General features: G+C 43.7%; 1 protein-coding gene across 2 annotated transcripts in view; it reads right to left on the reverse strand.

Moving 5' to 3' along the window:
- GALM (galactose mutarotase) overlaps positions 1-23,089 on the reverse strand; it is a 78,694-nt gene that overhangs the window by 6,873 nt on the left and 48,732 nt on the right. For both annotated transcript variants that reach the window (XM_069769072.1, XM_069769074.1), the window contains 3 exons: positions 20,459-20,540; positions 7,168-7,309; positions 3,988-4,162 (listed from right to left, as the gene is read on the reverse strand). In XM_069769072.1, coding sequence (XP_069625173.1) covers positions 3,988-4,162; positions 7,168-7,309; positions 20,459-20,540 — 399 coding nt within the window. The remainder of the gene's footprint in view (positions 1-3,987; positions 4,163-7,167; positions 7,310-20,458; positions 20,541-23,089) is intronic.

The following is a 23,089-nucleotide window of genomic DNA, read 5'->3' on the forward strand; positions in this document are numbered from 1 at the left end:
CTCGAGGGATATCTCCCCCAACCCTGGTCCACCATTCCCCAACCTCAACTCCTATCCTACCTCGTATCAAAACCACACTAATCTTATTAATATTACTTGCACTCCTTCATATCCTTCTTTTAATTGTGCCCTTTGTGTTACGGAACTGCAACATAGAACTAGGATAGAAGGGGGAAAACTGACCCTGCACTGATACTAGGCTCATACCCTATGATGGAGTGGGCGACCCATTCCTTGCGAATAGACCCACCGACGATCCTAGGTTAATCTCAGCGAAGACCTATAGATAGGGGGAAGGAGGCCCCTGAAAGATCTAAGGACTGGGTATAAAAACAGGTTACCTCCTAATAGAAAACACAGACGGTTGCAGAAACCAACTGAAAACAGAAACTAAAGATAGCAGAACCAGAGATCCCAGAGCTGCACAATATCAAACACAGAAAGCTATCAAAGCACCTAGTCAGAACTCTAGCGGATTAACACTGTTGTCCAGCAAGGAATGGGAGGCAGGTGCTGGGTAATAAAGCGTGATACAATCACCTGACCTAAGACAGCCCAGCACCAGGGGAAAAAGACCAGCAACCAGAAAACCACAAGATGGCAGATGGTCAAAAAAACAAAACAGAATCTAACACTTTGGAATCCACGGTCTGTATGTAACAATCTTCCTTTTCTGCACAATTACTTTCTGAACAACTCTCTGAATCTGTTGGCCCTCACTGAAAATTGGATACAGGATTCTGACACAGTCTCACCTGCTGCCATTTCCCATGGTGGCCTACAATTCTCCCATTCCCCCGAGACCCACAAACAGACATGGTGGTGGAGTCGGCATACTCTTGTCCCCACAATGCACCTTCCAGGTCATCCCCCCAGTTCCATCACTTTCATTCCCTTTTAAGAGGTCCACACCATCAGGCTCTTTTGTCCCCTCTACCTCTGAGTAGCGGTCATATACCGGCCCCCAGGCTCTTCCACCCACTTCCTGGACCATTTCTCTGCCTGGCTGACGCACGTCATGTCCTCAGAACTCCCAACCCTTATCCTGGGAGACTTCAACATCCCCATAAACAGCCCCACTTCCACATCTGCATCTCAGCTTCTATCACTAACCACTTCTCTCGGCCTCTCTCAGCTCTCAACCTCTGAAACACACAATGACAGTAACACCCTTGACCTGGTCTTCGTCCGGCTCTGCTCAATCTCCTACCTAGATAACTCACGGCTTCCCCTCTCTGACCACAACATTCTCTCCTTCACACTCACAATTCCTCGCCCACCCCAGCACACTCCTACCTACCACACATTCAGAAATCTACACGCCATTAACTCATACACTTTCAGGCTCCTTACACTCATCACTGTCCCCAATCTCCTCTTTTTCCTGTCCTGATCTGGCTGTACATCACTACAATGACACTCTTAGAAACACCCTTGACCAAGTAGCGCCCCTCACCCTCAGAACTTCCAAACACAGAGTAAAACAGCCCTGGCTCACATCGCAAACTCGGATTCTCCAGCGATGCTCTAGAAGTGCTGAACGCTTATGGAGGAAAACTCGCACACCAGAAAACTTCATCCACTTCAAATTTATGTTAAGAACCTATAATTCTGCCCCTCACCTCGCCAAATAGACTTACTTCACAACCCTGATCTCCTCACTATCCAGCAACCCCAAGAAACTTTTTGGCACCTTTCACTCCCTCCTCAGGCCAAAAGCACAAGCCCCTATCACAGACATTTGTGCCGATGACCTGGCCTCCCACTTTAAAGAGAAAATAGATAATATCCGTCAAGAAATTCGCTCCCAGTCACCAAGTGCAGTGACTCCCATCCCTCCCTGCATTTCGCCTGGATCACTCTCCACATTTGATCCCATCACAGAAGAAGCAGCCTCCAGGCTCCTCTCTTCTTCTCATCCGTCTACATGCACTACTGACCCCTTTCCCTCACACCTCCTCCAGTCACCACAACTCACCTGACTACAATCTTTAATCTCTCCCTCTCCTCTGGCATTTCCCCTCCTCCTTCAAACACTATCATTAATCCATTACTAAAGACTCTCTCTCTCTCATCCATCCTGCACAGATAACTACAGACCAGTCTCCAATCTCCCCTTCATCTCTAAACTCTTGGAGCTCCTGGTCTACTCCCGCCTTACCAGTTACCTCTCCACTCATTCCCTCTAGACCCTTCACAGCCTGAATTCCACCCCCTACAGTTGACAGAAACTGCACTCATCAAAGTGACCAATGACCTTCTGACAGCAAAGTGTAACGGTGACCACTCTTTGCTCATTCTTCTCGACTTTTCTGCAGCTTTCAACACTGCTGACTAGGCTTGAGCGAAACGGATCGGACAAATTCAAAAGTCGCCGAGGAGAGAGAGAGATTGATTTCCCATTGACTTTGCATTGGGTTTCGTGTTTCGGTCGATCCCCGACTTCGCGATAATCGGCCGATTTCACTCGACTCGACTTTTGAGATAGTTGGGTTTCGCGAAACCCGACTCGACCCTAAAAAAGTAAAAGTCGCTCAACCCTACTGTTGACCACCATCTCCTACTGTCTAGGCTCCAGTCACTAGGCATTAAGGGCATTGCTCTCTCCTGGTTCTCTTCCTATGTTTCTGACCGCTCCTTCAGTGTATCATTCATTGGCTACACTTCCTCTCACTGTCGGGGTACCTCAGGGCTCAGTCCTTGGCCCACTTCACTTCTCACTCTACACAGCCCCAATTGGACAGACCATCAGCAGATTTGGCTTTCAGTACCAATTTTATGCCGATGACACAGAACTATATATGTCATCCCCTGACCTTACTCCCGCTGTACTACAGAACGCCAGTGACTGTCTATCCGCAGTCTCCGACATCATGTCCGCTCTCTATCTGAAGCTCAACCTTTCCAAAACTGAACAACTTCTGCTCTCACCTTCTACTAACCTCCCTAAACCTGACATTTCCCTCTCTGTGGGTGGCATCATAATAACACCCCGGCAGCAGGCGTGCTGTCTCGGTGTTATGTTTATACTCCGATCTCTCCTTCACATCCCATATACAATCTCTTGCCTGCTTTTGCCGCTTACACCTAAAGAACATCTCTAGAATCCACCTTTTTCTCACCATGGAAACAACAAAAACCCTCACGGTCGCCTTGATCCACTCCCGCCTGGATTATTGTAACGCTCTATTAATTGGCCTCCCCCTCACTCGCCTTTCCCCTCTCCAGTCTATCCTTAATGCAGCAGCCAGGGTCATCTACCTGGCTAATCGGAATTCAGACGTGTCCGCTCTTCGCCAGTCGTTACACTGGCTGCCCATTCATTATAGGATCCAATTCAAAGTACTTGTTCTCACCCACAAAGCTCTTCACAGTGCAACACCCCCTTACATCTCCTCCTTTATTTCTGTCTATCAGCCTAGCCAACCACTGCGCTCTGCAAAAGACTTTCAACTAACCTCTACACTAATCCGTACATTCCACTCCCATCTCCAAGACTTCCCCCGCACTGCGCCAATCCTCTGGAATGCTCTACCCCAAGAAATTAGGACCATTCACAATTTGCATAGTTTTAGGCGCACCCTCAAAACATATTTGTTCAGAGCGGCCTATCACGTTCCCGAATAAAAGTCATTTTATGTGTAAGGGCGCGTGTGTATCCCAATTCACTATCTCCATCTATCCCCCACCCCCTGAAGATTGTAAATACATAATTGTAAATAAGCTCCTGTACTTTGTATCTCCCCCACCTCATTGTAGATTGTAAGGTCTCACGAGCAGGGTCATCTTATTGTGCTTTAATTATTGTATCGTTAACGTTGTTACTGATGACTTGTGTTTGAAACGGTTAAACTGTAAGGCGCTGCGGAATATGTTGGCGCTATATAAAGATTATTATTCTTATTATTATATGTGAAAAATGTTTATGGTGAGAAAACCCCTTTCTTGAAGAGAATGTTGCATTTCTATTTTCTTGTGCTTACTAACCTGGTTTACTGCATCTGGCCATGCTTGAGTCTCAAGACAAAATGCAGAATGTTTCGGATAGACGGCACCACCTTTTCCCTTAAGAGATCCATCCAAGAAATTAGCAGTGTAGAACTGGACTCCAGGTTGTGTTGTTCGGACAGTGAGCACTCTACCACTTGGCTCGTGATATACTCTGTGATAGATATGGTATGAATAAACAAAAAATGTAATGCAGAGTGCGGTTAGACATGACTTTAATTAAATCTTGCTAAAAAAAAAAGTATCAACCTGGATACTTGAAGTGTTATTACTAATTATTCCATTTCCAAATAGATCATCTCGTACGCTCTTGCTTTTTGATACAAAAAAATAAATTATTGAATGAGCAGAGATTATTTCTAGATACACAAAGGAAAGTCTCCAAACTATTCAAGTGCATGTAGCAAAATAGAAAAACTGCCATATAAATTAGTACACCCAATGTTGCATGATGGCGTAAGGGGCATCTAATCTTTTATAATATTAAGTGCAGCGCTGTAAAAGACTTTTCTCTTTCATTCTTCACTAGTGATGAGTAGAGATGGATGAACCCGAACAGTAAAGTTCAGCATCCATACCAAACACCTACTGTTCGGGCACAGACACCCCGAACACAGACTTCATGAGGAAGTCCTTGCTACTGGTCGGGTTCAGCCCCAGGAACACCAGGTGTTTGACAGCGTGGCAAACACCGATTCTGATCGGCTGTAAAAATCATTACCGCTGGTCAGACAGCCGCGGTTCCTACGCTGTCAAATGAGCCCGAAGCAGTTATTGGAGGTTTACCTCCGGTCACTGGCTTCAGCTGATGAGACTACTGCTCCCATCAGTTCACGCCTGCTGCTGCTAATAACAGCAAGAAAAGGCTGCGGCTGATGGGAGTATTCATCAGCCGGTGACCACACTATAAATAAATTAATTAAAAAAACAACATGGGTTCCCCTATATTTTTGAAAACCAGCCAGACAAAACTGACAGCTGGGAGTTGTTGTTTTTTTGTGACAGGTTCCTCCTTAACATGGTTTTCCATTTTCAGGAAACCTCTGTCCCTAGGTGCTATTTGTTTTAAAAACCAAGCTACACTTTTTTAGCCTCCTCAGGGCAAGCACTTATATTCCACAGCTGCTGCTAGTGTCTTTTATTGTATGCAGCACTGACATCACACCAACAGCAGTGATGTAGTCAGTCATCTGAGATCACTGATTGGCTGCAGCGCTTTCAACGTGAAAGCAACAGCAAAAACTCAGAGCTGGACTTGAAGTGGGTGAGTAAAGTTTAAATTAAGAAAAAGAAGATTAAACTAGCAGTATGGGATATTACAAATTATAACCATGATATAAGGTACATATAAAGAGAATCTGTACGCTGATAAAACAAGGGTTTAACTACAGTACTTACATTGTGTTTAAGAACATATGTGCACAAAACTTTAGTGGCACGAGTAATCTACCATGTGTATTCTTCACTTTCTTTATTTTCCCTTCATGTGAGAAAATGTGTAAATCCTTTAATGTCAGATTCCACTCTTTAAAGGGAATCTGACAGTCGAATCAGCTCTCCTACGCCATCTATATTAGCATATAGGTCATAGGAACCATAACTTCCAAGCAGCATGCTCGCTGTCTTGGGGTGATGTTTGACACAGACGTTTCCTTTATTCCTTAGAACCAATCACTCGCTCATGTTACCTACATTTTAATTTTTTTTTCCAGTTTTTTAGAATCTGAGCTTTTCCCACCTTTGAAACGTCAAAAACTCTTAAGGTACCTTCACACATAACGATTTCGTTAACGATATCGTTGCAACTTCACGCTTTTTGTGACGTAGCAACGATACCGCTAACGATCTCGTTATGTGTGACAGCGACCAACGATCAGGCCCCTGCTGGGAGATCGTTGGTCGTTGGAGAATGATCAGGACCTTTTTTTGGTCGCTGATCACCCGCTGTCATCGCTGGATCGGCGTGTGTGACGCCGATCCAGAGATGTGTTAACTTGTAACCAGGGTAAATATCGGGTTACTAAGCGCAGGGCCGCGCTTAATAACCCGATATTTAGCCTGGTTACCATTGTAAAAGTTAAAAAAAAAAACACTACATACTCACATTCCGATGTCGGTCACGTCCCCCACCGTCAGCTTCCCTGCACTGACTGTCAGCGCCGGCCGTAAAGCAGAGCACAGCGGTGACGTCACCGCTGTGCTCTGATTTACGGCCGGCGCTGACACAGTCAGTGCAGGAAGCTGACGGCGTGGGACGTGACAGACATCGGAATGTGAGTATGTAGTGTTTGGGTTTTTTTTAACTTTTACAATGGTAAACGGTAAATATCGGGTTACTAAGCGCGGCCCTGCACTTAGTAACCCGATGTTTACCCTGGTTACCCGGGGACTTCGGCATCGTTGAAGACAGTTTCAACGATGCCGAAGTCGTTCCCCTGATCGTTGGTCGCTGGAGAGAGCTGTCTCTGTGACAGCTCCCCAGCGACCACACAACTACTTACCAACGATCACGGCCAGGTCGTATCGCTGGTCGTGATCGTTGGTAAGTCGTTTAGTGTAACGGTACCTTTACTGTTGCTCTTACTCATTCCCTTCTGGAATGATGCAATTCTCTAATGATTTGGCTCCCTCTATCCAAACTTTCTCCTATCCAATACATCCTGAATGCATCAGCCAGTGTCATATTTCTGTCCAGCTGTTACACCGATGCCTCCACCTTGTGTCAGTCACTGCACTGGTTGCCTATCTGCTACCGAGTACAATATAATCTTCTCCATCTCTCACCCACAAAGCTCTCCACAGTTCTGCACCACCCTCCCTCATCTCTGTCCATCAGCCTACCATTGCTTTCCATTCTGCAAGTGATTTAAGACTAACATCCTCCATAATCATAACCTTGCACGTCTGTTTTCAAGACTTCCGAACAGTCATAAGTTGCGGTCACAAGATGGCGCAGATGGACTGGAGCGGTGCCGATAAAAGGTGAAGTCCGCGACTGGTAAGTACAAGACTACAGTCAGGGACCATAGATGAGAAAGACCACTCCAGCATTGAAAAAAAAAAAACCGAGGCAGTCGTGCTTTAAAAAACATTTATTGAAATTGAAAAGTTAAAAAAACAGGGACAGGACTGAATTGATAATAAAAAATCCTTACTTACCTTGCACAATAGTGTTGCCTGCCAGTCTTACTCAAGCAAAAGTTGTGATCAAAACCATTCACTGTCAGTTTGGCTATCTGACTCCCAAGGTCAACAGACTTCCGTAGGTCAAAGCAGGTTCCTTCAACAGGCACCAGCTCACCTGTAGAAAACATTGAACAAGAAAACGTAAGGATAAGTTTCTCATGGTGAGTTTTTGGTGCATTTTTAACTGTATTTTTGCTGTTCAGAAAACGGAGTCTTACAGTTCCAGCAAAGAGGATGGGATTTCTAGAAATCTCATGCCCATTGTAATTTTTTTACGATGCGTAAACTGACCTGCGGTGCAGTCTCTAAATCTGCAACATGTCAATTTCTCTTGCAGGTACGCTGAGTTTTATGTAGTGACTTTCCCTCATAGAATTGCACTAGATGCAGAAAATACGCAGATAAAACCATGTCCATTTATAACTATTAATAAAGTTTTGCCACAGCCAAATATCGGAAAACTTAAAAAACAAAGCAGCTTTATTTAAAACATGACATCCAAAAAGAGGCAAAAAGTGCATTCTCAAAAAAAAACAATAAAAACTCATGTAACCTAATTTACCTAATAGGTGCAGAAATGGGGCAGAAAATCTGTGACATCAAATAATCACCAAATTCTCATACTGAGAGCACAGCCTAACCCAAAAGAGCATAGTATGCCATAAAACAAATTTAATATAAAGGGACGTATAAAGAAATTATTGGGCCCAAGAGCAGCAGTTCTAATTTAGACCCCTCCCCAACAAAAATTAATATTCTGTAGGGTCACAGAAGAGCATATCTCAAAACTTTGCAGCCTTTACAAAATAATTTCCTCCTATTGAAGTCCTAGATCCCCCTGCCATTGCGCTCAAAGTATGATGTCATAAGTGCCCCACAAACACAGTATGATACACCCACAGTGAACTCCAACAAACGCACACTATGATGACCCTACTCTACCCAACCTCCACTCCCTGGGCAAAGTATAGTCATCCGAACACAGTATGATCCCTCTACTGTGACCCCCACACAGCCATCCATGCAATATAATGAGCTTACATACAGTATGACAGCCCCACAACTCACCACACTATATAATGGCCCCCACACAGTCCTCCCCACAGTATGATGGACCCCACACAAACATTCACACCATATAATTGCTTGCATATTGTATAATGGCCCCACATAGCCCTCCACAAACTATAAAGGTTCCCACATGCACTCCCCATAGTCTTCAATATAGTATAATACCCTGCTAATAGTCATCCATACAGTATAATGCACCCATAGTCTTATAATACAGTATAATTCTCACCCCATAGTCCTCCATATAGTATAATGTACTCCCCATAGTCCTCGATATAGTATAATGCACTCCCCGTAGTTCTCCATATAGTATAATGCACTCCCCATAGTCCCCATATAGTATAATGCACTCCCCATAGTCCTCAATATAGTATAACTAGATTGTGGCCCGATTCTAACGCATCGGGTATTCTAGAATATGCATGTCCCCGTAGTATATGGACAATGATGATTCCAGAATTCGCGGCAGACTGTGCCCGTCGCTGATTGGTCGAGGCAACCTTTATGACATCATCGTCGCCATGGCAACCATTATGACATCTACGTCGATACTGTGCCCGTTGCTGATTGGTCGAGGCGAATTCGCGGCAGACTGTGCCCGTCGCTGATTGGTCGAGGCAACCTTTATGACATCATCGTCGCCATGCTGTGCCCGTCGCTGATTGGGCGAGGCCTGGCGGCCTCGACCAATCAGAGACGCGGGATTTCCAGGACAGACAGACAGAAAAACCCTTAGACAATTATATATATAGATGCACACAATAGTCCTTTAATACCCCATAATTCACCACTCATAGTTATCCATATAGTACAATGCACTTCCCATAGTCCTTCTATGACAGTCACTGGCAGGGTGGTAGAGGGGCGATATGTGTCACTACACTTATCGGCGTCAGTGATATGAAACCAGAGCATTTTTCTCCACCAAACTACGTGTTATGAGGGTTTTTTGCACGCTTTTCCATGCATTTTTTCCTGCGTTTGCGTTTTTGGTGTGCATGGTGACAAATTTTACAGGAGAAATATCTAGATAACCAGACATCGCCAATGTGACTACAGAGGGCGTGTATTATGGGATCTCTATGTATAGACCCTAGGACTACTGAAATCTTAACAGTGTGCTACTCTATACTGTGTCATGATGGATCTTCGCATGGAGAGCTTTTATTTTAATCTGGATTTAAGCATCAAGCTGTTTCTTGCCTGTGCGTTTGCTTGGGAGCAAGACAGACATCGCGAAAGATGGAGGAGACGGTGTAGGCGTTTTTGGAGACACCCCATTATTGAACTTCGTGAGAGACGTGGAGCCTATCACACGCTGTATGGCAAGCTTAATGCCAACCTGGACAAATTCCCGGAATATACAAGGATGTCGCAAGACTCGTTCCGGGATTTGCTTGCTCGTGTCCAAGGAGCCATACGGAGACAGGACACCCAGCTCCGTAGAGCGATTCCACCAGAGGAACGTCTGCTGGTTACATTAAGGTACGTAACAAATGTAAACCAATGGCAGTGCTAATTTTGGGTGTTCTAACATGTATTTTTTTGGCATTTACCTTTATGTCTTTAGCATAACAACACCATAAATAGAATCGATTGTAATTGTTTTTTTTCTTTATTTTCTTCCAGATTTCTGGCAACCGGAGAGAGCTTATCATCCTTCCACCTCCAATACCGGCTTGGAATATCCACCCTGTCCGGAATAGTTGCAGACACCTGCCGGGCTTTGTGGAATGTACTCCGGGATGAGTTTATACCCCTACCCACCTTGGACATGTGGATTGGAATTGCGGAAAAATTCTGGAGTGTGTGTGATTTCCCCAACTGTTTGGGAGCGGTGGATGGAAAGCACATCCGCATTATCAAACCAGCCAGAACAGGATCGGAGTACTTCAATTATAAAAAAATATTTTTTTGTTGTGCTCATGGCAATAGCCGATGCGTACTGTCGCTTCATCGCTGTGGACATTGGAGCTTTTGGCCGTTGCAACGATTCCCAGACTTTTAAGAACTCTGATATGGGCTGCCGTGTGTATGGCAAAAATTTTAATTTTCCACGGCCACGACCTCTCCCCAACACTCAAGGTCCACCAATGCCATTTGTTATGGTTGGGGATGAGGCCTTTCAGATGTGTGAAAACCTACTGAAGCCATATTCCAGTCGGGACTTGAACCAGACTAAAAGGATCTTTAACTACAGACTGACCAGGGCCCGAAGAACAGTAGAGTGTACCTTTCGGATGCTAGTCTCCAAATGGCGCATTCTTGCAACAACCATTAATCTAAAAATGGAAACTGTCGACGAGGTGGTCAAAGCCTGTGTGGTTCTGCACAATTACATAATGGCTAAGGAGCGACCCAACATTGAACTGGATGAAACAGTTGCAAACCCATTGCCCGATTACCAGCATCACCCGCTGCGGTCAACTGCTGAAGTTGGCCACATGAGGGACCAATTTGCTGCCTTTTTTTAATCAGATATTGGACGTGTATCGTGGCAGGACAATGTTGTGTAAATGTCCTGTTGGGATTTTGTCTGAACCAGTTATTTTCTTACATGTTACGAATATTTTGAGTAAAAATACCCAGAAGAACAATCAAATACGCACTGTCACAACCAGGTGCGCGACATACTCCGACAAGAATGTAGACAAGAGAGAAACAGGAGTACCAAACCACCAAAAAATATAAAATCAATTGTTTATTAAATGTAAAATATACAATACAATATAATAAAAATTATATATCAAAGGACAGACAAGTTAAAATATGTGAAGGACACAGACAGAAACAACCAAGTTTACATAGTGTAAAAAAGGACCATGGGTGTATAGTATGATATACATATCTCCATTTAACACTGGCTATACGGAGAGATCCAAGGAAAAGAAACGCATAGATCACCACAAGTGTGGCCCAAGGTTCAATATCCGTAGCCCAGTGTGATGTGAGTCAGAATAGCTAAATTTGTATCTTACCCAACAAGGTCCGTTTACAAGGTTGAACGCAGCCCCAACGCACGTTTCGCGAAACGTGCGTTGGGGCTGCGTTCAACCTTGTAAACGGACCTTGTTGGGTAAGATACAAATTTAGCTATTCTGACTCACATCACACTGGGCTACGGATATTGAACCTTGGGCCACACTTGTGGTGATCTATGCGTTTCTTTTCCTTGGATCTCTCCGTATAGCCGGTGTTAAATGGAGATATGTATATCATACTATACACCCATGGTCCTTTTTTACACTATGTAAACTTGGTTGTTTCTGTCTGTGTCCTTCACATATTTTAACTTGTCTGTCCTTTGATATATAATTTTATTATATTGTATTGTATATTTTACATTTAATAAACAATTGATTTTATATTTTTTGGTGGTTTGGTACTCCTGTTTCTCTCTTGTCTACATGTTACGAATATTTGTTGTTAATAAACTTTTGGTATCTTGACCATGTCTCCTATGTATTTCCTCTACAAACCAAGGCTGCCCTCACAGTAGCAGTATTTGGTCAGTATTTTATATCAGTATTTGTAGGCCCAAACCAGGAGTGGGTGATAAATGTAGAAGTGCTAAATATGTTAATATTATATTTTTCCTCTAATTGTTCCACTCCTGCTTTTGGCTTACAAATACTGATGTGAAATACTGACCACATACTGCTAGTGTGACGGCAGCCATGTTGTTAGTGGCAAGGTTGTTGACGTCATTGCGTCCTGATTCTGTTCTGCAGTATCCATTGGACGCAGACTGAAGAGACAATGGCTGTTTGTAATACAAAACAGATCTATACTCATCAAGTCAGGTGTCAGAAAAAATGCATTCATGATGCACATATAACAGCCTCATGAATTCACTATTTCTGACATGTCCAGGTGAGCATAGATATGCCTTGTATGACCACCATCGTCCCTTCACTTTGTGTCAAATAGATTGCGTACACAGAAGAGAAAAAGAAGGTTATACAATGCACTTCTCTACTCACCAGGTCAGGTGTCCTAACTAATGAGTTTTTGGACACCTGACCTGTTGAGTATAGTTCTGCATTGTATTGCCACCATTTTCTCTTCAGTCTGCAACACTAGTCACAGACTAAGCAGAAGGAAGAGATTATGGAGAAAATATAAGTATACATTTTTTGGTCCACCTCATATCTCTAGACTAAAGACACAGAAAGTGTTGTACTAGCTAACTACTAGAGCTATGATGTGGCCAAAAAAAGAAGTTTGCGGTGCAGTGTTTTATTTGGCGCACGGTGTGCGTTGCTGGCAGCGACATACAAAATTGGGGGCAAAAAACAATTGTATTTATTTTCTTAAAAACAACATTTTTATTCAACTGCGCCTGCTTGGGGTAGAGTGATGGAAATGGGGGGTGTTAAGCTGAGAGGACTGGCTAAGTGTGGACGACGCAGGGATGGCAGGAGAAGGGGCAACTAAACTAGTGGGGTCTGGTAGCTCGGGGATGGGGCTTGACACATGAGAGGCCTGAGACGCACTGGAAGGGTGAGACAAACCTGACATTACAGACACACTGGGAGGTGAGGGGGAGGAATACTGATAGTACGCAGTTTTTTATTTTTTTTCCCTTTCTGGGAGCGACGTGTTCTGGGAAGCCTTGGTGGGTTCGTATGTCGTGGCGTGGTCGTAGTGGGTGACCTGTCAGGGTCCGGCTGCACTGTGGTCGTAGAGCGTGCAGCCATGCCAGAGTCCATAGTGCTCGTAGAGCGTGCAGCCATGCCAGAGTCCATAGTGCTCGTAGAGCGTGCAGCCATGCTAGAGTCCATAGTGCTCGTAGAGCGGAAGGCCTGCCAGGGTCCATATTGCTCATAGAGCGGAAGGCCATGCCTGGGTCCTGCTGCATCGTGGTGGTGGTGGAGCGGAAGGCCATGCCTGGGTCCTGCTGCTGCATCATGGTGTCAGTGGAGGAGGTCCAAGCAGGAGCAGTGGTTGTCATGGTGGTGGCAGTGGGTTGTCCTACAGCACTCAGCATGGTGGTGGTGCTGTAGTGGTGTCCGGCAGTGCTAGGAATAGAAGTGGCCATGCAGTGGTATGCAGCAGAGGTCGGCATTGAGGTCAATCATGACAGTGTTGGCACAGGTGGATATGCCGCCACTCTCTGCTGTAAATACCGACTCTGCTGCATAGCCTGCACGTAAGCAGCATTGCAGGCCTGCATGACACAAAGCTGGAGATCAGGAGTAAGGTGTTCCGACATGCCCTTTTCAATTTGGTTAAAAAAATGATGTGCTGGCCTCTGGAGGTCGGCTTTTACTTGGTCAAGGCTTTTGGTGACCTTCTGGATACGTGTATTCATGTGGCTAATGGCAATATCCATTCGGTCACCCAAAGCCTTGAGTCCATCGTGAAAAACCGAGCTCAAGTGCAAAAACTCAGGCATGAGGGACCTGTCCGATGCCCTCTGCCGCTGCCGGAAGGAGCCCCAAAAAAAAGGGGCAGAGGACTGGGAAAGGGGAACACCTGATAGACCAGCTTCCAGGTCTCCAGGTAGTGTGGCAGGCCCACTTGCTGCAGCGCTGCAGAATGGCTGGGACGGGTCCGTGGCTGTCTGATGAAGGACCGCTTCAGAACCTGGGTCAACAGTGCTGCTCCATGTGCTGTGAACAAAGGAAAAAAATGAATACCAAAAACTGAATAAATGCCAACTCCTGTTGAATAAAAACATACAGATTATGGCAATACCACACAACCTAATGCACAGGAGAAATACTTACGTTCTCTGGGCAAGGACCGGTCTTAAAAATGCCAGAATGCGGTGGTATTTATATTTTCGGATCCTTGCTCCAGAACCACTGGGAACACAGCTCTCTTGATGCAGGTCCATGTTGAAGCGGTCCTTCATCGAACGCCAACGTGTTTTGACTTTGATCACTGTTGAAAAAACAAAAAATAATGGTTAGACAATGGACTTTTGGCCGTGCTCATACAACTGTGTGTGATGAGAGAAACTCCTGAGAGTTTCTGTCATCACACACAGTTGTAGTGAGCACGGCCGAGGTTTCTGCCGCTTCACACTGCATTGCAATACTTACAAAATGCAGTTCGGACACGAATCGGGGCGTTGTCCCAGCCATCCCACATCGCTTTGGCCACCTCATTCCATAGGCGCCGGATCGTCACGTTGTCCGAGTGCCGTGGAACCCGAATGTCCCACAACGGGACTCGCTCATGGACCAGGGAGATGAGGAGGTCATTTTCTATGAGGTCTTCATCCCGTTCTGGAACCTAAAAAGTAAAGAAAGACATTAATGTTGGATACATTAACATAAGGATAAGAAAGAAAACAGAGGCAGAGAAATGGCATGAATAATGAAAGTAAAGATTAAAAAAAAAAAAAAGAGTCCAGAAGAAAAGTGTAAAGAGAGAGTAAAGTCTAGAAAGGAAGAATCAAGAATACTAAAGTGAGGATATAGTAAAGCGTCAGCCAGATATACTTACACGCTGCCGCCATGACACCCGATCGTGACCCCGCTGCTCCTGCTCACCCTCTGCCGCAGTGGAAGAAGTGCTCTAAAAAAAGGAAAAAAATTTGTCATATGTGTAGATGTGACAGTGAATACTTATCAATCTGAGGAGGTGAGTACTCACTTCACTGGCATGTTCGGCTTGAGAAGGCCCACGATGTTGCTTCTCATCAGAAGAAGACATTCTGATGCATGCAGAGAGAAAGAAATGGCAGAAATTAGGACATGTAGAAACAGAAAATAGAAAATAAAGGCATTGGCTAGGATATACTCACATTGTTCAGAGGCTTGTTTCCTCCAAGGTGCTTTGGTCTGTCTGCTCTGCTTCTCTGTCTGCTGCGTAGTCACCTGCAACTGTCTACTCCCTCCCTTTATCACCTTGTATGTGGGGGGGGGTGGCTTATCAGTGTCTAGACATGTTTTTCTTTGGTGCAACGCATGCGTTCACGAACGCAAGCAAACGCATGTACTTGTGGCAGCATGCGTTCACATAGACAGCTATGCGTTTTTTTGCCACATTTCTGCCGCTAACAACCGCATACGTTTCTAGGCGTCAAATTGAAGCCTCTAAAATTACTACATGTAGCGTTTGATGCGCCAAACCGCAGACGACGAAACGACGCATGCGTCGTCAAACGCGGCAAAACGCAATCAAACGCAGACACATGCGTCCCTAATGTTAAATATAGGAATACACAACGCATGTGGATTATTACGGAAGAAACGCTGCGGACACAACCGCAAATGTGAAACCGGCCTGACTGTTTTAGCCAGAAAGGCTGAGTTTTGTTCCTATGAGTTGGGTTATGCTGCTTGACAATAAATCAACAAGAATTTAAACAGACAGTGTTCTCATTTTTCCTGCCTCTCTGTGCCGCCATGTGAGTGAACTACCACACTCCATAGTCCTCCATACAGTATAATGCATCCTCCATACAGTGAAATACACCCTCCATATAGTATAATGCATACTTAATAGTGCTCTATATAGTATAATGCAGTCTCCATAGTCCTCCATGCAGTATAATGAACCCCATTGGTCCTATAATACAGTATAATTCACCCCTTATAGTTCTACATATAGTATAATGCACTCCCCACAATCCTACATACAATATAATTCACTTCCCATGGTCTTCCATATAGTATAATGCATCCCATAGTCCTATAATACAGTAAATTCACCCCTATTGTTCTCCATATACTTTAATGAACTCCCCATTGTCCTCCATATGGTATAATACACTCCCCATAGTCCTCAATATAGTATAATGCACCCTCAATATAGTATAATGCATTCTCCATTGTCCTCCATATAGTATAATGCACTTCCCATAGTCCTGCATATCGTATAATGCACCCTCCATAGTCTTGCATATAGTATAATGCACCCTCCATAGTCCTGCTTATAGTATAATGCACCCTCCATAGTCCTCCATACAGTATAATGCACCCTCCATATAGTATAATGCACTCTCAATAGTGCTCTATATAGTATAATGCATTCTCCATAGTCCTCCATACAGTATAATGCACCCCATGGTCCTATAATACAGTATAATTCACCCCTAATAGTTCTACATATAGTATAATGCACTCCCCATAGTCCTCTATATAGTATTATTCACTTCTCATGGTCCTCCATATAGTATAATGCACTCTCCATGGTATACACCATGTTCCAAATTATTATGCAAATTACATTTTTCTCGGATTTTCCTAAATGGTCAGTGCAAATGACAGTCAGTCTAATAAAATTCATCACCCATTAGAGTATACATCAAATTTTATTGAAGAAACCTCCCAATGATAACAATATAATCTCCAAAATGAATAAAACCTCAACATGCACTGTTCCAAATGATTAAGCTCAGTAGAATTTCTAAACATTTGATATGTTTTAAAGAACTGAAAATGCTCATTTGTGGAATATGCAGCATTAGGAGGTCACATTCACTGAACAAAAGCTATTTAACTCCAAAACATCCCAGCAGGCCAAGTTACATGTTAATATAGGAACTCTTCTTTGAAATCACCTTCACAATTCTTGCATCAATTGAACTTGTGTGTTTTTGGAGTTTCTGCTTGTATTTCTTTGCATGAAGTCAGAATAGCCTCCCAGAGCTGCTGTTTTGATGTGAACTGCCTCCCACCCTCATAGATCTTTTGCTTGATGATACTCCTAAGGTTCTCTATAGGGTTAAGGTCAGGGGAAGGTTGTGGTCACACCATGAGTTTATCTCCTTTATGCCCATAGCAGCCAATGACTCAGAGGTATTATTTGCAGCATGAGATGGTGCATTGTCATGCATGAAGATGATTTTGCTCCTTAAGGCACGTTTCTGCTTTTTATACCATGGAAGAAAGTTGTCAGTTAGAAACTCTATATACTTTGCAGAGGTCATTTTCACACCTTCAGAAACCTTAAAAGGGCCCTACCAGCTGTTTCCCCATGATTCCGGCCCAAAACATGACTCTTCCACCTCCTTGCTGACGTCGCAGCCTTGTTGGGACATGGTGACCATCCACCAACCATCCACTACTCCATCCATCTGGACCATCCAGGGTTGCTCGACACTCATCAGTAAACAAGACTGTTTGAAAATTAGTCTTCATGTGTGTATGGGCCCACTGCAACTGTTTCTGCTTGTGAACACTGTTTAGGGGTGGCCGAATAGTAGGTTTATACACCACAGCAAGCCTTTGAAGGATCCTACAACTTGAGGTTCGAGGGACTCCAGAGGCACCAGCAGCTTCAAATAACTGTTTGCTGCTTTGTAATGGTATTTTGGCAGCTGCTCTGCCAATGAATTTGTCTGGCAGAAACCTTCCTCATTATGCCTTTATCTGCATGAACTCTGTCTGTGCTCTGTTTCAGACACAAATCTCTTCACAGTATGATGATCACTCTTAAGTTTTCGTGAAATATGTAATGTTTTCATACCTTGTCCAAGGCACTGGACTATTTAACACTTTTCAGCAGCAGAGAGATTCTTTTTATTTCCCATATTGCTTGAAACCTGTGGCCTGCTTAGTAATGTGGAACATCATTTTTAAGTAGTTTTCCTTTAAGTAGAATCACCTGGAAAACTAATTATCACATGTGTTTAAGATTGATTTCAGTGGTACATTGAGCCCTGAGATACAATACCATCCACGAGTTAATTTGAAAAACAAAACAATTCAATCTTTGACACTTAAAACCAATTTGCATAATAATTTGAAACACTGTGTAATGCACTCCTCATTGTCCTCCATAATACAGTAAATTGACCCCATAGGTCTCCATATAGTATAATACACTCCCCACAGACCTCCATATAGTATAATGCACCCCATAGTCCTATAATACAGTAAATTCACCCCAATAGTTCTCCATATAGCATAATGCACTCCCCATAGTGTTCTATACGGTATAATGCACACCATAGTCCTATAATGCACCCTCAATATAGTATAACGCAGTCCCCATAGTCCTCCATAAAATATAATGCACCCCATAGTCCTATAATACAGTAAATTCACCCCTGTTCTCCATATAGTATAATGCACTCCACATAGTTTTATATATATAGTATAATGCACTCCCCATAGTTCTCCATATAGTATAATGCACCCTCCATAGTCCTCCATACAGTGTAATGTACTGTACATAGTCCTCCATACAGTATAATTCACCCTCCATAGTCCTCCATACAGTGTAATGCACCATATATAGTAATCCATACAGTATAATGCACCCTCCATAGTCCTCCACACAGTATAATGCACCCTCCATAGTCCTCCATGTTGGGTTGGGGTTAGGGGGGTTGAGGAGGGGTGAATCCCTCTGAAGCTGGCCTGGTGTCATGTTACCACAGTAATTCCATGCCCAATAGTATACAGATAATTGACATAGAATTAGGTCTCCAATATTCTTCACAGATACTGTACAAGTCTTAGCAATCCTTGAAGACGTACTCCCAGCAGAACTACTGTAGTACAGACCAGTTATCTTCACTATCCCAAATCACACCATCATTTAGTGTTAACAGGCCATACTAAATTCTCGTTAGGCAGAGGTAGGGCAGTCAGGCAGACTAGTGCGGTCATTCATTAAATATCACTTTAGGGCATATGTTTACTTGTCCAAGGGTCAAAAATTTGGTTGGGTCGTTTCTCTAACTCTGTAGTTGCCGTTTTATGTTAGTCATCAGGCAGCGGTCTACAACCACTCACTGTATTTAGGGCCACTTGTTTCTTAAGACACTTTCTCCACAAGGCCCAGATGAGTGGTCTTTTCAGAGCAGGTTTTCAGGCCATTACTGTGGGTCGAAACCACTCCAGAGGATCTCAGATACTCTACTTATCTACCAGGCTTTAAGAGCTTTCAATGCCATCACGGTCTCCAAATGCCGCACAATATTGCTAAGTAACACACTGTCAAATGCAGTCCTGACTACCCCTTACTGGCCATCTGTGGCCACTACCACTATCATCCTGTTCACGACACATCCCTTTTACTAATTAAGGAGATTACAGTAGAGGAAAACCATACTACATATTTATATTGGTGATTGTTCATGAACATGTTGGACTTATTACATTTGTAAAAAATTAAAAAGCTATGATCACAAAAATGGACAACAGTAGAGCATTTGGCCGCTAATAGCACATTCTCTTACCAACGACAAACTTTAATAAAACAATTAAAATTTGATGTGCTTTTTTTTTCTGTTTTTATTAATATTTTAAACAATGTATGAGTGAGTTATAATAAAGATTGCAGAGAACCTGTCACCAGGTAAAAAGTGGGCAGTTATTATGCTTATTTTATTCTCACTGCTCTCTTTAGTATTCTAGGAGGAAGTTTATTCAACAGGCTCCTGCCCAGATGACATGTCCACTTCAAAATGATAAAAAGGATAAAGTGTCACAATCTACTTAAAGGGGTTGTGCGGCCTTAGGCTACAAGTCTGTAGTCACTATGTGACTGCAGACATGTGAATCCTCACAGCATGCACATTGTGCTCTGTAAGGATATTCCAATACCGTCACAAGGAGTATTGAGCGTGTGACTGCAAGCATGTGATTTTGCATGTGCCAACTAGATGGGCGCCGCCTTGCTTAATGCAAATTTATTGGTAGAGAGGCCCAACACAGTCTAGTAAGAGTGGCCCACTCGGACTGGCCCACTGGAAAGCAGGAGAATCCTCAGGTGGGCCCCTGTGCAGGAATGGGCCACCACCCACTAATATGAGTAGTACTTGGCACATCACACTCACATTCACTATGTACAGAGAAAAGCTGCATCTTATTTAACAATCAACCTAGTTTATTGACATGGAATTTTGTGAATGATGATAAAGTAATATTTGCATATAGCTGAAAAGTGGGGCCCAGGAGTTGATAATGGTGGGCCCTTGGCAATTCAGTCCAACTCGGACTGCTTGTGATCACATGACTGCCCAGCGCTGGCATCAGAAAACCCCAACAGTGTACAGTGTGAAGAATTCACAAGTATGCAGTCACACAGAATGGGACTAAGGCTAGACAATCCCTTTAATGAAATATAGCAGATTGCTGGGTTCAATTCTGGTCTGTAACACAGGAAGTAACCCTAGAACAGTACAAGTTAAAAATAATAAGAATGATAAATACAGAGGTACTTCACTTTTTATGAACCTATGAAAAATGTTGCTCAGCCTTTAACACTTTGTCCGAAGTCTTACCTGTTGGTATCATGGTGTCATCTACAGGGAGGTAATGGTCAGCATTAATTGAAATTTCATGGCTGTATATGTTTTCCGAACCCTAAAAAAAAAAAAAAGACTGTTACTCAATACAGAGGAAACCAAATAAGTGCAAATGTAACAGTACTAGCTGAGAGCAGTACAAAAAGAACATTTTTATAAACAAAAATTCTCACGGTGATCTGCTGTGAACTCACTGAGATGAGCTGTGGTGACCTCATCACTGACTTTTTCCCATGGTGCTGAGGTCACTGCAGTTCAGCCCGGCTGGGAACACAGCCTCACTGACCAGCGATAACTTTGATGAAGTTGGTCACTGATGCAGCTCATTTACCAGTGGTTCTCAGCCTGGATGGTTGCATCATGGCACCGTCCAGGTTGAAAACTATTTATCCCCCAGACATGGATTACGGTGTGGGACAGAACAGAATTTATTTTTTTTCACAGGAGATGAGGGATTGAGTGGAATTAAGCGTTATACTAACCTAACTGTGTTTGTTATTTTTTAAATAAAAATGGAAAAAAGTGTGATGTTTTATTTCAAGTAAATGACTTTATATTTGTGGTGTCTTTATTTACCATATAACTGTAGGATCAGTAATGGAGAGGTGTCTTATGGACACCTCTCCATTACTAAGCCGTGGGCTTGATGTCACCGGACAATACAAAAGGTGACATCAACCCTTCAAATATGAATCACACTTGCCACCGCTACAGGGCAAGTGGGAAGAGCCAGGCAAAGTGCCAGAATTGGTGCATCCAATAGATGTGCATTTTCTGGGCGGCTGTGGGCTGCTATTTTTAGGCTGAGAGGGGCCTATATCAATGACCTCTTACCAGCCTGAGAATACCAGCCCCCAGCTATCTGCTTTAGAAAGGCTGGTTGTCAAAAATGGGGGGAAACCCACATCGTTTTTTTTAATTATTTAAATAATTTTAAAAAAAAAGCGTGGGGACCCCTCTATTTTTAATTACCAGCCTTGCTGAAGCAGACAGCTGAGGGTTGCAGCCCCCAGCTGGCAGTTTTTGCCTGGCTGGTTATCATAAATACAGGGGAACCCACATCGTTGGTATTTATTTATTCACAGCGCAGGCGATAGGTGATGAATACTCCCTACTCCCAACAGCCGCCGCCTGTTGTCACTGTTATGTAAGGATTCCGGACTTCCCTTGTTCCAGTTCGTCCTGATCCAAGATGGAGTCTTGGATCTCACCCTGTCATGGAACTTCCTCTCTGTCCTGATTATTTAAGTCCGAGTCATGTGGTGTTCTGTGCCTGAGTATTTTGTGCTGCTGGCTCCTGAGCTTCTGCCTGTGTTCTGGTGAACTCCCTGGTTCAGCTGCTCACTACTCTGTGATCTGCCTCGCCCCTTTCAGCTGCATCTCACCTCTGGAACTGCTGTGACGGGCAGCACACCTGTGGAAGCATTTCCCTAGTTTGCTAAACTTTTCCCAGTGTTGTGCCTCTTTGCACAACCACACCAGGTGAGCAAGATTCAAGTGTTGCTTTTCTGACCAAGAGAGTTTTTACTCATCTACTACGCTTAGATAGCGCTCTCCCTCTTTTTCCCTTCATCCTCTTTCTCAGGACTTCATGCTCAACCCACCACCTGGATATTTTGAACTTTCACAAAGAAGTGCTGTCTGCACATAAGATCAAGTTTTGCTGGACTTCCTCGTTTAAGTACAGTGTGCATTTCTACTACACTTCTGCTGGATTCCCAAGTTTAAGTACTGTGTGCATTTTCACTGATAACTTACTGGACTGCCTTGTCAAGTGTCTTGTTTGCTCCCTTGTCATATCCTTGCTGGCCTGGTTAATATTAGCGGTCGCTTCCCGCTATTCACTGTGCTGTGATTTACCATATTGTGCTGAGCACCTCGTTACAATTGCAGGAATTTCTGTGTTAGTTCTGTTTGCATTTCTGTTTTGTTAAAATACATCATTTACAACAGCTTTGCTCTCAGACTGGTTTTATCCCACGCTATCAGATTCCTTAGTACCTATATATTGTTACAGGTTATTAGCGGCAGCAGGCGTAGGCTGATGGGAGCAATACTCCCATCAGCCGCCGCCTGTTGTCATTGTTATCACTTGAATACAACGCTCATCATTATCCCCTCCTCGCGCTGATCGTCGGCAGAGCGGGAAAGAATGATGATAGCTGTCTTCAGCACCTGGCGCTGGGCAACAGGGCTAACTGTATCAGTGCTTCCCTGGCACCGGTGCGTGTGATACTGATGCGGCACGCGGTTGCCACACGTGCCACAAGGATTACGCACACAGACACATTGACATGGATATCTCTGGTACCGTTTTTTCCAGGACCGGAAATATCAGGACGTGTGATACCGGCCTAAGGCAGTTTTTGTTTTTTTCCTGTAGTGGAGCTACATTTTCTATGCAGGTATATTCTGCTGCATACAGCTGTGGTTGTGAAAGCCCCATTCAAATTCATGCATAGGAAGTGGACTGTAGATGGGTTTGACACAGATTCCATATTAGCATTTTGATTACACTGTATTAAAGGGTGTTTTTTTTTGTGGGACATGTTTAATTATGGGGGTAGATATATTTGGAAAGGGTAGCAATCCGTTTTTCTTGCCTGA

This window comes from Ranitomeya imitator, chromosome 5, assembly GCF_032444005.1.
Source record: "Ranitomeya imitator isolate aRanImi1 chromosome 5, aRanImi1.pri, whole genome shotgun sequence".
Classification (NCBI taxonomy): domain Eukaryota; kingdom Metazoa; phylum Chordata; class Amphibia; order Anura; family Dendrobatidae; genus Ranitomeya; species Ranitomeya imitator.